At 32.5% G+C, this 16,061-nt stretch overlaps 1 protein-coding gene across 1 annotated transcript; it reads left to right on the top strand.

Moving 5' to 3' along the window:
• LOC104725688 (phosphoglucomutase, chloroplastic) lies at positions 1,016–5,766 on the top strand. The gene is made up of 22 exons (XM_010444386.2): positions 1,016–1,351; positions 1,455–1,520; positions 1,612–1,656; positions 1,742–1,834; positions 1,913–1,965; positions 2,162–2,213; positions 2,293–2,361; positions 2,563–2,631; positions 2,731–2,853; positions 2,951–3,003; positions 3,183–3,261; positions 3,349–3,413; positions 3,488–3,555; positions 3,656–3,774; positions 3,864–3,938; positions 4,030–4,145; positions 4,645–4,786; positions 4,874–4,955; positions 5,035–5,081; positions 5,169–5,246; positions 5,337–5,442; positions 5,526–5,766. The coding sequence occupies exons 1-22, from the start codon at positions 1,148–1,150 to the stop codon at positions 5,591–5,593; spliced, it is 1,872 nt and encodes a 623-aa protein (XP_010442688.1). The 5' UTR covers positions 1,016–1,147; the 3' UTR covers positions 5,594–5,766.

Raw genomic sequence — 16,061 nt, 5'->3', positions numbered from 1 at the left:
GTGGCTGGCATGAAACATGATTTGGGTGTTATATATTTTCCCGTGAAGTACGATTAGAGAGACTGAGAGAAGCCTCGTTCTTTGGATAACAAGAAAAAGAAACATCCGTTCGTGATTTTCTTTTGTTTAGTTGTTATGTCTTTTTTTCTCTTTTTTCCTAAAAATTTTCGTGAAATTAGAAGAGACTACAAGAAGTTAAAGATGCTATAATAGATAGAAGTTAAAGAGAGATACTATAATAGATAGATTACAAGTTGATGGGCGTTCTTTATTAAACGGAATAGTTACGAAAGCAGAATCTTGAACTTGGAAATGAATATGCTGCTGCCTACTAGAGTTGACTTGTTGCTAAGTGAGATGAAGAGGTGGCCAGGTGGGGTTGGGGTATTATTCCGAGGATTTGTCTAAAAGTCACGACGAAACGATACATGAATATTTTGTAAATAGGTATATTTTTTCATATAGTTTTCTGCTAATATAGTTAAGTGGATTGTTGTTATTTTGAATTGGAAGAGTGTGAGTTGTTGAGCTTCTCGGTATGGTGTTCGGTTTCACTAGTGGATAAATTGGTTATCGGCAGAGAAGAAGTTGGGTTTCCAAAAGTTTGAAGAGGCCCAAGTAGAGGTAGAGTCTATATAGAGACAGCCCAATTACTTGTGTGAGGCCATCGAAAATGGTGAAATGGTTAACGTTTCTTATGGGAAAAGGGTGTACCTTTTGTTTTGACTCGTGAGAGGGGAGGAAAAGGGTGTAGCCTGATGATATGTTTTTTCCACCGTATACGTTATCTTTGGTAAGTTCCATATCAAGATCGTAATTATGTTTCTCACTCTAGTAGTATACCAGTATATATTCACATTTTTGTAGAAGATGTTGCCATTATTCCACAAGCTACCAAATCTTTTTTTTTGCTACCAAACAACAGACCCGTGAATATACTAATCGAATCAGTGACACGTGTGACTAGTGTGAGTCTCTCTAGATAAGCGAAGGGCATTGGTACATGTGGATTCTGATTAAAAAAAAAACCCAATTTATCTTTACTTTTTCCTCTTCCCCAGGATCCTCTCCTCTTCTTCTTCACTCTTTTTTGTTTTTTAACGGACACTTCTCAGTTCTCTCTCACTGATCGATTCGAGATTCAACAATGGCGTCCACTTATGCGAGATTCGATACCGTATTCCTGTTTTCTAGATTCGCCGGCGCTAAGTATTCGCCGCTTTCGCCGTCGCCTTCTCTTCTCGCTTCCGGATTTCAACTCAGAACCAAGCCGGCTTCTTCGCGATTGCAGTCAATTGTTGCTTTATCTTCATCTTCTGGGGCTGTCGTCGCCGGAACTGATAGCATTGAGGTTTTATTTCGTTCATCTCTCGCTGCGTTTATTTTCGAATTTTGAAAATTGTTTTTTTTTGTTATTGATTCGTTTTTGGCTTTTTAAAAAAAAAAAAAAAAAGATTAAATCGTTGCCGACGAAGCCTATCGAAGGTCAGAAGACTGGAACAAGCGGCCTACGGAAGAAGGTTATTGATTGTAATCAAATCGTTTTTTCTGAAATTTTGGAATATCTCAAGTGTTTCGAGAGATTTTTTTTTTTTTTTTTTTTTAATCTAGGTGAAAGTTTTCATGGAAGAGAATTATCTAGCCAACTGGATTCAGGTTCTGATTTTATTAACTCTGAATTCTGAGTTCATGACTCTCTTTTTATCAATGGTGAATAGTTTTAATCGTTTCTGTGGCTTAGGCATTGTTTAATTCATTACCACTTGAGGATTATAAGAACGCGACGTTGGTTTTGGGAGGTGATGGTCGTTACTTCAACAAGGAGGCTTCACAGGTTACTTTTAGTATTTTCAAAATGTTATGTTGCTCAAACTCATTTCATTTTGTTGAAGCCGTCTGCTTTTTCTTACAGATCATTATCAAAATTGCTGCTGGGAATGGAGTTGGGACAATTTTAGTTGGAAAGTAAGTTTCATTAGCCATTTCTTGTTTCTTTTTTTTTTTCTTTTGGATGATGAAATACAATGCTGAAATATTGGTCTGCCTAGCTATTTGTATCTTTACGTAAGAAAGTAACTTTGAGAGCTTTGGAGCTAGTCTATCAGTTCCTCCTTGGGGTTTTATATACTGTTGAGGCTGATTACCAAACAAATACTTGTAGGGAAGGCATTTTGTCAACCCCAGCAGTTTCTGCTGTAATCAGAAAAAGAAAGGCAAGCTATACTACTTTTTTCTTCTTAAAAAGTTCCAACATTATTTTTCCATTACTCATTTTTATAATAATTCTCACAGGCAAATGGAGGATTTATTATGAGTGCAAGTCATAATCCTGGTGGACCTGAATATGACTGGGGTATCAAGGTGATATATCATTGACATGCCTTTGCATTCTTTTCATTTTATAATAATCTGTAACCTTAGTATATGTGAAAAGTATTAATTTAGACTATTTTTCATTATGTGTTGTTATTTGGGTCTTGAACGACAATGAGTTATACTTTACAATCAGCTTTTTGCTGGCAGTTTAATTAATCACCTTATCTTATCTTTGTTAAATTCCAGTTCAATTACAGCAGTGGTCAGCCGGCTCCTGAATCCATTACTGACAAAATTTATGGAAATACGCTTTCAGTAAGCATCTAGCTAAGTTTCCCCTTCATGATCACTGAAATTTGTGGTGTCCTGTCAAATTGTTTGTATAACGGTCTTGTCTCTGGTACACTATTCTAGATCTCTGAGATTAAGGTGGCAGAGATTCCCGACATTGATCTTTCTCAAGTTGGCGTTACCAAATATGGGAGTTTCAGTGTGGAAGTTATAGATCCAGTTTCCGACTACTTGGAGCTCATGGAGGTAAGAATACCCTCATATGCTTCTTCTATTCTTTTCTTACGATATTGGGTTTGTTTGACATTAGATATGTGACATATATCCATGGTATTCTATGCAGGATGTGTTTGACTTTAATCTCATCAGAGGTCTTCTTTCAAGACCAGATTTTGGGTATGTTCTTACATCTAGAGCCAACCACGCTAGAAGTTTTTTAATGTCAGTTTTGGGTGTTGATGATCCTATTATATGCGCCTTCAGCCTGGTTGCAGATTCCTTCAACGTGCTAAGAACCGAAACTAGGCCATTGTTTGATGACTTGTATATACTTTTGTTTCTTTCCTTGCCTTTAGGTTCATGTTCGATGCCATGCATGCTGTTACTGGTGCTTATGCGAAACCAATATTTGTCGATAATCTCGGAGCCAAACCGGTATGTCTTGGACATTAAGATAAATATGTCATTTTATTTTGGAACGTCTAGATATTTCAGATGATTGATGTTAAGCATGTTGGGTAGGATTCAATTTCCAACGGGGTTCCTCTGGAAGATTTTGGGCATGGCCATCCAGATCCTAATTTGACGTAAGAAACAGACTGAAGAGACGTTTCACCATACTCACTTAAAATGTAACTTCTATTAACCTTCTTAAATATAGATATGCAAAGGATTTGGTTGATGTCATGTATCGTGATGATGGACCTGATTTCGGAGCAGCAAGTGATGGTATGATTGTGGACATATATCTTTCAAATTTTCTTGTTCGTTTAGGAGAAGAAACATTGGCCTCGAATTTGGTCACCAGGATAGTGCATTTTTCTGGCAGGTGATGGTGACAGAAATATGGTTTTAGGAAACAAATTCTTTGTCACTCCTTCAGACTCTGTTGCTATCATTGCAGCCAATGCACAAGAAGCAATCCCATATTTCCGTGCTGGCCCTAAGGTGTGGACTGCTTTGCATAAAATGCTTTTCGTTATTTTCTATAAGATAAAGTGCCTTTTAAAGTTTATGGACATGGATTTTATGCTCAGGGGCTAGCACGCTCAATGCCAACAAGCGGTGCTCTTGATCGTGTTGCCGAGAAGTTGAAGCTTCCTTTCTTCGAGGTCAACCATATTAGTCAACCTATGGATTTTCCAGATTTGCAACCTGATAAATCAGGGGAAATATTTTGACAAGGTAACTTGTTTTTTCTAGGTTCCCACCGGATGGAAATTCTTTGGAAATCTTATGGATGCTGGAAAATTGTCAATCTGTGGAGAAGAGAGCTTTGGTACAGGTTCTGATCACATCCGTGAGAAGGATGGCATATGGTACTCTCTTCCTTAAACCTTATGTTCATTACCAACTGGGTGAATGAATATGCGATAAACCAACCATTGACATGCAATGTTTTCAGTATCTATGATAGTGGGCGTCTTAATGGGTTTATCATCACATATCAGTTTGTGAATGGTGTTTAAATCTATCCTGCATTGTATCATGGCTTTTTCAAAATTTTATGATACTTTGATCTCTGGTAATCTGGTGAGTGAAACTCCCAAAATACTGACCTGAACCATCTAATAGTTTTGATTTTCTATAGCTGGAATCACCCATGATTTACTTCATCATTTAGCTATAGATTCGTTACTAAGACAAAGGTGTCATTTGAAATTGTTCCTGACTCAGTCTTTATAATCTATGCCTGCTGTCAGTGAAGTTGGTTTTCATGAAGCTTTCTACGTATATGGCTTTTTCAATCCCATTCCAGAGCTTTGGATATGCTACTCTGCTTTTACGTCGTAGGATGACTTTAACCTTAAATGACAGGGCTGTGTTGGCGTGGCTTTCGATCCTAGCTCATCGCAACAAGGACAAGAAAGCAGGGGACAAGTTGGTGTCTGTTGCAGATGTTGTGAAAGAGTATTGGGCGACGTATGGAAGGAACTTCTTTTCCAGATATGACTATGAAGTAAGATTGTGTATGATTTTTGTAACATGTCTCTGAGTATGACGTTAAATTGTAGAAACCCTCAGTTTCTAATGACTGTGTGATCAGGAATGTGAATCTGAAGGAGCCAATAAAATGATAGAGTATCTTAGAGATATTGTGTCTACGAGCAAGGCCGGTGAAAGTTATGGTTAGGTTCATCCCAGTCCATTTCTTTCTCCGCATTTAAAAACTTATTTTTATTGTTCATAACAACTTTCATCTCTCAGGAAACTATGTCCTCCAGTTTGCAGATGACTTTTCATACACAGATCCTGTAAGTCTGACTATAAAAAATGTTAATGATGATTCAACCATGCCTGTACTTTTAATATCCTGAGCAAGTTTCTACATTTCTGTTTAGGTTGATGGAAGTGTTGCATCCAAGCAAGGTGTTCGGTTTGTCTTCACGGATGGATCCAGAATCATATTTCGTTTATCCGTAAGTTGTAGATTCTTTTGAAATAAAATATGTAACACATTGGCCCCTACACAGTGACCTAACTTAGATTATTATTATTTTTTGTTCCAGGGAACTGGTTCAGCTGGTGCTACAGTTCGAATATACATCGAACAATTTGAGCCAGATGTTTCAAAGCATGATTTGGATGCACAAATAGCTCTAAAACCTTTAATTGGTTCGTTCTTGTTTTGTTTCGGGAGACTTAAAGATGTCTTATTCATGACTGTGGTAATAATTGATCTGGTTGTTATGTAACAGATCTCGCATTGTCTGTATCAAAGCTGAAAGACTTCACAGGGAGGGAAAAGCCCACAGTCATTACATGAAGAAAAAACTATTCTGTGTCACATGGTCCTTTTTAAAAGGCAAGTTGGGTTCCTGACTTCAGTTTTGTCTGCCATGTTTAATTAAAAATTCCAGGGCAATGAAATGCTTATCTGTGTAACATGTATAACTATATACGTCTTTCTACATAAATAAAAGGATATATTTTCCTTCACCTGTGGAGTCATGATCTCCGATGACCATGGGCTATATAAGATAGAGACTATGTCGTAGAAAAGAATGCTTAGTGTAAGATATCTGGTATGCCAATGAAAGTATTCTATTTTCTTGTATCGCCTAGGCCCTAGACTACCTTACTGGATACTATATGCACAGTCATGTACCTATATGATGAAAAAAGTTGTCTATTATGCTGCTTATTATTGGACTCGTGAACTCTATTGTTATCTCTTCCCTATTCTTGGTTGGTGTGTCTTTTTCTTCGGAGGAGACCAAGTGAATATTCAGTAGCAGGGACACGAGTAGATAAGAAAGCAAAGTTGTACTTGCTATTTTCAGTCGATGTATTTGCTGACAAGTTTCAATGATAGATACTATCTCCCAATGGCCCTTCAAAGACCAGTCTATTTGCTGTACAAGTAAGACTTCCGCTATACACACACAGCCCAATATCATTTGTCTTGTTTATTTTTGTTTAGAATCTAGAAAGAAAAAGGAAAAAGGTAGGGAAGAAACTAGAACTCTTCCATTCCAGTATATTCAATGTGATTGGTTTGCTGACCAGGATTGTGAAGCACTTACTCACCATGACCTAACAACATGTGTTTGAATAAAACACTTACCCACATACATATATTTACAGAGATTCTTGGTAAATAAAGATATGTCCTTGTTAATTTTCTGATCCTGTCTATATCATTTTCTGTTATGCGCTCAATCGCCTGGGTCACATTCTAATATCCTAAACAGTGAGGGACATGCTTTTGGCGTTATTAGTGATAAAGTCATGTCTTTTTCTAGGGGAATCAAGAAACAAAGATCTATTGGAGATCATATCTGCTCCCTGATTGTCTAGTGTCATCAGTTAAGTACTCTCAATCTCTCTCCACTCAATAATGCCACAGGAGACAAAGAAAGAAAAAAGAAGGTAATCTTTTTAAAAGTGGATAAACAAGAGAATGGAAGAGGAACTGTGTTGTATGTCCTAATGTGACTGACAAATCCGATGTCGAAACGTAGTCCATTCCTAGGGTCCAGCATTTGTTACTTCATCTTCATCTATCCTTTTTGAAATTAGAAAGATAAAAAACTCTATAAAGCACATATCCCCCTTGGTTCCCCACCTTCTTTATCTCGTTTGGCAATCCCATTTTTGTTTTCCTTGACCTGATGATCACTCTGTTCTCCCTCGGGTTTAACGGGTTAACTCGGTTTCTGATCCATTCGTGTGGTGCCTCATGCATCTCTTGTGTAAGGTTTGTCTGGTCAATAGAACATTTGAGTTTTTTTATTTGTACGGAACACAAGTGAAGAAGTAGGTCCTTTGGTTTGTTTGTTTGTTATCTGTTTTGGAGATATCAAACACTTACCTGCAATTTCCTGTTGTGTGTGATAAGAGTAGGAGAAGTTATAGTTTGATAGTGAGATTGTCATGTCAAAAGCAGGTTTTTTTCATCGTTTAGTGAAGGTAGGGAATCTATTTTAGTGGTTTATACAGTAGAGACGCTAAGTGACAAGACAACAATACTTTTTATGGGGTGTTTTTTTTTTTTTCCTTTTTTTTTTCCCTAACTCTTAACTTTTCTTCAGGTCTAGTTTTTTTATTGGCTCGTACATGGAAAGTAATATATAATGCTCGCTTTTGACCTCTCTTTTATTTCTAACTTTACAACATTTTGTCTTTTTTTTTTGGGTTGCTACGTTTTTTTTTTCTATTTACGTCAATTTCTTATAATCATTTCGGTTTAAATTCCAAAAATAGAAAATGTACAGATATCTCCACCCGAGAAAAGAAAAATATGAACCTAACAAGTGTTGCAAACACGTCACTAAGTATACTGGAGAATACATGGTCATACATGCCAAGTATACTATTGTATATTTAACTACACGACGTATATGTATTACATGACCACATGTATAAACTATATGATGTTATGCGGTCAACATTATAGACATATATGTCATTACTCCGGTCAATTGACTCCAGCGAAGACCGATCTTGACTCCGGCGAAGACCGACCTTAACTCCGGCGAAGACCGACCTTGACTCCGGCGTTGACCAACACTAACAAAAAAAAATTCTAAATTAAAATAAAAAATAATAAATTATTATACTAAATCATTTATGGGTTTTCATGATTAAAAGAGATATTCTATTCAATATCGAAATATTTTTTATATATCTCTAATATATGCATTCTTATAATTATTTACTTTTTATTTTTCAAGCTAAAGTAAATAGTTTAATAAAAATCATTTATAATTATTTTCAAGATAAAAAATTCATTTATAATTATTTTTAAGATATAAAATCATTTAGATATTGAATAGTTAAAAGATATTAGATATTACAATATTGAATAGATATTAGATATGAAAAACAAATTTAATTCAATATCTAAATATTTTTTATTTATTTCCTAAATGTAAAATAGAGAACCCTAACTTTAAAAAAAATTTCTAAAAATTAATTTAACATATTGTAATTGTGTAAAAGAGGGTAAAATGAAAATGTTCATATGTTAAAAGTAAATATTGTGAATTTTTTTGTTGTTGTTTATATGTTATTTTGAGTATGTAAATTTTAAAGTAAAGAGTGTAAAATTTTGTATAACATTTACCATGCAAAATTTAGAGTAAAGAGTCATATACTCAATATTTTGCATATGATTTTCTAATGAAAGTAGTTGAATTGATTTTATTGATTTTGTAGTTTTTAAATAATCTGATTATGAGATATATATATATATATATATATTTTGAAAATAATTATAAATGATTTTTATATCTTGAAAATAATTATAAATGATTTTGTATCTTGAAGATAATTATAAATGAATTTTTATATCTTGAAAATAATTATAAATGATTTTTATTAAACTATTTACTTTAGCTTGAAAAATAAAAAGTAACTAATTATAAGAATGAATATATTAGAAATATATAAAAAATATTTAGATATTGAATAGAATATTTCTTTTAATCATGAAAACCCATAAATGATTTAGTATAATAATTTATTATTTTTTTATTTTAATTTAGAATTTTTTTTTAGTGTTGGTCAACGCCGGAGTCAACGTCGGTTTTCGCTGGAGTCAGTTGACCGGTGTAATGACATATATGTCTATGATATTAACCGCATAGCATCATATAATTTATGCATGTGATCATATAATACATATATTTCGTGTAGTTGAATATACAATAGTATACTTCGCATGTGTCACCATATATTCATCAATATTTGGTGTAGGTAGCCATTTTTTTTCTAACATCAATTTATTCTAAACTGATAATATTTTTTTTTTGAGATACTTCTTTGTATGACTTTTCTTGAGTTTGAGTTTGGTATTCTGTAATAGAATCGATGGACCCTAAAAACTTTGGACGTCTTTTATTTGTCATGACTCAGGACTAGTGAATTTTGGTACTTCTATTGTTTTCGTTGTTGATTAATATGCGTCACCTCAATTTAATTTCCACTATTTTTTTTTATTTATCTCATTTTATATTTTACAATATATTTGGTCATAATAACATTCTTCATGATATACCGTAACAGATATAACAAGGAGTTAGCTGTGAAAAAACGTTCCCAGACACAATTATCGAAAAAGTTCTTCATTTTTAATTTCTCCGACGCTGGTAGAGTTTTGACTTGCCGGCGTCAGGATCGCTGTCTCTTTTCTCGGTTCTTTTGTAATTTCTCTCTTTGTTCTCTTTCGTGCCTCGTTCGTTCCCCCAGTTACCATATGTTAGTTATTTCTTTCTTTTCTCTGGCGCTACCCGACGAGCCAGAAAGTGACAGAGCCCGACAATGGTTCCTGGTGAACCATCGACCCCATGCTCTGCTCACGTCGTCCTGGAAGCTAGCAGAAAAAGATGCCAGCGAATCCAAATTAACTTCAAAGCTTGAAGCTGGAATCTGCCCTAAACCACCTCTTAGATCTTGGACGCCTATATGTCTCACGTTGCTCGTCAATTGTGAACCTCATCGGAAATTTGAAGCTGCAACGATTGTTTTGGCGAGGATGTTGACGGCGGCAAGAGTAACCCTAATCCAACTGATGATTCCCCTTGGTGGACCTAGCCCACTAAGATTCCAGTCTTGGCCCTACAACACATTTGCTATAACTTTTATTTTACCAGACTGGACCAGGTTTGTCTTATTCCTTCTCATGGCAAGCCCATTAACCTTTGTTCTTCCATATGGTGGGGATGGTCGTGAACGCTTTTCTTCCATGGATGCAACAAAAGAGGATACTAATGCTGCAATCTTCGCCTCTCCTCGATGGTGGCTAACCTATTCCTGGATTATAAAGCACAATTGTCACACACCGGTTATTGCCTTCAATTCCAAAGGAATCCAATACCCACTCACTTCCACATGTCAGGTTCGATTTCAGCTCCTTTATCACGATTGCTATTTGAGTGCCCTCGAACCAAGTACTAGAACAGCTCGTCAATTCATATCTTATCGATTCACCAGTATAAGAATGAAGAGGAAAGGCATTATGATTACCTTATACTCTTCATTCTGTCAGCTCTGTCTCTTACAAAACCCAAACCTCTACAAGCACCTTTTAGCAACATCAAGGATAGTATTCGTGAATGTAGAGATGTAGAGAAGAATGGCATAAGGTTGGTCTCAAACCTAACTCTTATTAAATCTAGGGCTGATCCAAGTTATTGTTGGCCAAACCTTAGCAGATGGTTGTATCAAGATTACAAACTCGCTGGCCGAAGACTCCAGCTGAGAAGTAATTCATCATCATGGCTATGGTTCTGTCTTAAGCAATCGAGATCTCTGGTACTAATATCCTTTATGTTTATGATATGTGAATCCCAAAGCATGAAGTGTTATGACATGTGTGGCCCAACTCCCCTCTCCAAATCGCCTAAAGGATGTAAGCTCGGGTTTGTTTCCCCCCTTCGAGTGCAAAACCGACTACAAGTTTTGTGTGGAATTCCTTAACCTTCATGGCCTTTGGCTTCATGGTAGGGAGGACCCACCTGCTTTGTTACGGTTTTACACCTATCACTTGAGAATCCCGATAGAAGCTCTACCTAAAGGTATGTGCTTTGAGTTTAAGAGTTTAAAAACGTTGAGTTATGGCTCTTGAACCGTCTCTTTCCGGCGAGAACTCTTACTTGTACCCTTCACATGGTACACCTTTCTAAAAACTCTTATGCGTGTGTCGCGCGAGCTGTTTATGACCACTTGTTGGTCGAGGAATTTGAGAAGTCTTTCTTCATGTTCGATTCCGCTGTGGTCCCAAAAGATTTTTCAAAACTTGCAAGTCTTTCAAGGTCAAGCACCTGGTTGGAAAACTCATGGAACCCATATCCTTACTTGCTTTGTATCTCTTTAGCCTACTTTTAACTTTGTTTCTTCCAGATGAATGAAAATAAATTGTTTGACAAAAAAAAAAGATATACCGTAATAAGGGATTGGATGACTTCTTGTTACAGTATTTACTACTCGTTAACCATCCATAACTTTGACTATTCTCTTTGGTAATTTCACTAACACTTTTTAGAAAAAACATTTCATTATAGGAATTATAGAACCGAAAAAGCTTAGCATGCTTTTAAATAAATAAATTTAAACGACTTAAGGATGTAATGGTGGTTGTATATTAACCTTAGAAGTTGAACTAGGTGATAATGATTTGAATCTTCGCACTGTAATGGTGGTTGTATAATGCTTGCCTCTTCACGAACTCGAATTGTGTGAATCTTCAATATAAGATCCTAAGTTATTCAAACAAATTTCAAAGGACTTTGATTTCGGTTGGCAACGATCAAACTTTTTAACGGTGTAGCAAAAGTTGTACTACTTTACTTGCCACTTTTCATATCATCTTTGTGGTTGCCATTTTAACAACGAGCCAATCAAACTTTTAATTCTATTTTTACTTTTTTGGTCAATGACTTTTTTTTTGGTGAATTTTGGGTGTATATGGTCTTGATTTTTACTTTTGTTCAAAAAAAAAATAGGTCTTGATTTTTACGATTCAATATACAAGAAGTTGCAACATTTCTTTTATATCTTTGATTCTACATATTATAAATATTAAATAGTTTAAGTGATGGCTCTAGAATTATGAGAGAAAGTGACTTTGTGTTGAAGAGGTGTTCAAGAGATAACGAATTGAGACACCACTACAACCTTTGTAATAACCAACGTGCATCTTGTCTTACTGTCGCACTATGTAGTTGACATTATTGATGGTTGAATCGTTATCACTTATCAGTATCCACATTCTACAGTTACCTAAAGATTTTCTTTGGATATGAGAAGAAAAATTATTTCACTACTTATGGGAACTAATTTCTCATTGATGACCGTATCAATTGTGTGTACAGTGTATCTCTTCAAAATTACCGGAATCTATTAAGGCAATAGCTGCGCACATTAATGATGATGCCTATATTTGTGGCGTGACATTATTATAATTTGTTTGTACAATATACTCTTTAACATTTTTTTTTTCATGAATTTTAATCTACATCAATACAAATTTAGACAATATAAGAAAATCCCAAGAGAATAAAGTTTTGTATTATTAAATACATGTATCCGAGTTTCCATATTGGTTTAAGTAGAAACTTATTCTAAATAAAAGTGTTTAATATGGATGCTACAGTATTTGTGTTAATAGAAGTGTCTATCGTACATCTATCTATGCGTTGCCAAGAAAATTTTCCTGACGTGAATCGTCTGTAAAATAGTTTACCGTGTGATAGTATGTGTTGTAGGTAAAATCGTCTGTATAGATATACTGGAAAGAGNAAAAAAAAAAAAAAAAAAAAAAAGAAAGATATACTGGAAAGCATTTTTCTGAAAATAAGGAAAGATGTCAAAACCTTCGACCACTTTTTGGTATTTTATAAAAGTTTTGGCTAAATTGGTCTAAATAGTAACCGATGAATTTGGCTAAATAGTTGATTCTAACTAAAATTGTTAATGTTGTTTAACTGAATCATGCATTTTTTTGGTGAATTTGGGATGAATTAAGCAATATAGTTAAGACTAAAACTAAAACTATCATCAAATAATTATTGAAGAATAATATAATAACTATAAATATATATATTGGTATGATAAACTAATATATTGGTAAATAAATATTCATTATTTTAAAAATAAAACTGATATAAATAATATACTGGTTGGGAAAATTGAGTTATTTTCCATATCTCGTTTTGAATTATTAGAAATATATACATAATTAACAAAAAAAATATTCAAAAAAATATTTTTAAAAATTTATCAGTATAATATAATTTAATTGCTTTTGTTTCTGCTCTCTAGTAGCTTTAAATAATATGATGAGTATAAACATTATTAAAATTTTAATATCCTGAATAATATTTTAGCATACTTTTAGCAAAATCAAGAATTTTCCTTATGTAAATGGTAATAGGGTTTTTTTTATTTTGACTTTATTTGATGTAATAACTAAAAGAAGGAATTACAAGAAGACCCTACCATTTTTGGTAGTTGTTTTACCGTGATTAGAAAAAATGAAAAAAAATAATGCATTAAAAACGAGAGATAGAAATATGTGAAAGAAATAAGTTTAAGAGAAAAATTATGGTTAAAATTGAATTCAAATTATTTTTATGAACACTATATTTTAGAAAACTTGTTAAAAATACTCTTTTTATATACCTCCTTTTCAAAATTATACTTCTTTTGGCCATTTTCATTTTTGACCTCCTTTAATTTTTAATGATCATTTTACCCTTAAACGAAAAATATTTTAATCAATAAAATGAAAAACTAAAATTTTCCAACAAAAAAAATTTCCGACATATTTTTCCGCCAAAAAAATTTTGAAAAAAAAAATCCCGCAAAAAAATTTGACAAGAAATTTCGACAAAAAAAATTCCGCCAATAAAAATTTACAAGGCTTTTATAAGGTTTTGGTAAGGTTTTGTCTTTACAAGATTTTTATAAGGTTTTCTAAAAGTTTTTATAAACGTTTACAAGGTTTTTATAAGGCTTTTATAAGGCTTTTATAAGGTTAAAACCTTATAAAAACTTTGTAAAAGCAATCTTATAAAAAAACTTTTAAAAATCCTTTTAAAAACCTTCTAAAAGTGTTTACAAGGTTTTTATAAGGTTTCTAAAACGTTTTTAAAAGCGTTTACAAGGTTTTTAAAAAGTTATTATAAAGTATAAATTTCTAAAAATTTGGCGTGAAAATCTAATTTCGTAATTTTGGTAGGAAAATTTTTCATTTTTGGCAGGAATTGTTTTTTCGATTTTGGTGATTGTACATTCTTGTTATCACTCAGAAAATGGTAATTTAGTCATTTTGTACATAAAGAGAGGTAAATAGTCAATATATAGGGATATTTTTTTAAAAATGCATGGAAAAAGGGGTATTTTTGAAAATGCCCCTATATTTTATTTATAAAATATTGTATTCATTGTGTTCCTAATTAATTCAAGTTTTAGAGAAAAAAATTGTTTCAAAAGATAAATCTTTTAATGTTTCTATGCAGTTTGTACTTTGTATTAGTAAATGTCTTAATGGATGAACTGTAAAATAGGCTAAAAAAAAACTGAATATTATTGGCTTTGAGTTATGGAAAATTGTTAATTACAAAAATGATGTATTTCTAGTTGAATTTTAGTTTATTTTCTTATTATGTGTAAAAAGGTTAAACTTGTATTAATTAGGATTAGATGGAATATATTGGATTGAAATGGAACTCACATCTTTTTGTCTTTTTGTCTGGCAAAAAATATAGGAAATTATAAATGAGATTAAGTTCTGATGGAGTACAAACATCTTTATATTAAAACGCATTAAGTGGTTGGACAAGTCCATGTGCGATAGATGTTGTGACTGAAGTTTCTATTTTGAGATTGAACCAATAAATATCTCTTTTCTTCTTTTTTTTTTTCTTTTTTTTTTGAACAAAGAACCAATAAATATCTCATGTCTGTACTTTATATCAAGAAAACAAAAACTTCTTTATATATTTTTTTGTGCAAATAAACTTCTTTATATCCATATCTGAAATATGTGTCACTTTTTTTTCTCTCTTTTTTTTCTTTTCTTTCTTAAATCCATTTCATGATAAATATATCGAAATTTTGGCATGAGAAAGTAACTAGTCCCGAAAGACTTGATTCAACCGATTAGACGACCATTGGTCAAACAGTTAAGTTTCTTAGTCCATATGTTAAATCAGTGGACGACAAAAAAAAAAATTAAGATGTTATAGATACAAATCAAATCAGATTTAGTTCTTGCTTTCTAATCAAAAATTAAACATATTGAAATTTTCGGACAGGCATCATGTTAATTTTTATATGTGTTTGACAATCTAATTGATATATATATATATATATATGTAACACATGTGAGTTATTAACTTTAACAAACCAAATTTTATATAATAGAATAAAATATGTTAAGTTTAAAACATTAAAATTAGTTTGACATGTGGTAACATTATTATTTATGAGATTACAGTTAGTTTTCCAAATATTTTTGTGGATATTAATTTCTTTTTCACTATTGATCATGTATTGTTAATTTTGAAAAATATAGTGAACATATTATTTTTGATATGTGAATTTCAGCTCTTATCCATTATAATGACGTATATACAATTAAAAGTCAGGTTAATTATGATCAAAAAAATAATAAAAATTGTTTTCTATTATGTTATAATTTTAACGCATTTATAATGAGTGACTATGACATGAGGTAAAATTACTACTTAGAATATTAGAACATATCATAAACAATGATCTAAAACAATGTTAATTTTGAAATTATATTTGTGAACTTTTCATTTTTTTATTCATTAATTATGTTTTGTCAAATTTTAAAGTTTTTCTTACTAACTAAGATATAAATATTTTAAATGTTACACACACTATTTTAATAGAAAATATTTAGCTCTCTTATTATGATGAAATATATAGTTAAATTGTATTACAAAATATAATGTGTGAAATTCAAGTCCGGTTTTAAGATTCAAATATTATCAATAAAATTATATATATATATATATGTATATATATATATATACCGAGTAGATATGTGGATCTTAATTTATTTTTTGTTGAATTTGAAGACGGATTGTCTAGTTATGTCGTCTAGAAATCTAATTTCGGCAATCTCTTTTGTAAACATGTTTTCTCTGGATTGGGCTACCTGGCGTTCTTTTGTAAATAATGTTTGGTTGACAAAAAAAATTCCAACAATAGTATTTTTTTTCTTCTTTAAACCAAAAATTAGAATTTATAATAACCAA

This window comes from Camelina sativa, chromosome 11 (assembly GCF_000633955.1).
Source record: "Camelina sativa cultivar DH55 chromosome 11, Cs, whole genome shotgun sequence".
Classification (NCBI taxonomy): Eukaryota; Viridiplantae; Streptophyta; class Magnoliopsida; order Brassicales; family Brassicaceae; genus Camelina; species Camelina sativa.
Note: the sequence above shows the minus strand (reverse complement) of the source record. Positions and strands in the feature narration are given on the sequence as shown.

What these genes read in the sequence shown, in the direction of transcription:
- LOC104725688 (XM_010444386.2), top strand. Translation starts at nt 1,148, where the DNA reads ATGGCGTCCACTTATGCGAGATTCGATACCGTATTCCTGTTTTCTAGA. An exon ending in CTGTAATCAGAAAAAGAAAG is followed by an intron (nt 2,214 to 2,292) that starts GCAAGCTATACT and finishes TAATTCTCACAG; the next exon opens with GCAAATGGAGGATTTATTAT. An exon ending in AATATGACTGGGGTATCAAG is followed by an intron (nt 2,362 to 2,562) that starts GTGATATATCAT and finishes GTTAAATTCCAG; the next exon opens with TTCAATTACAGCAGTGGTCA.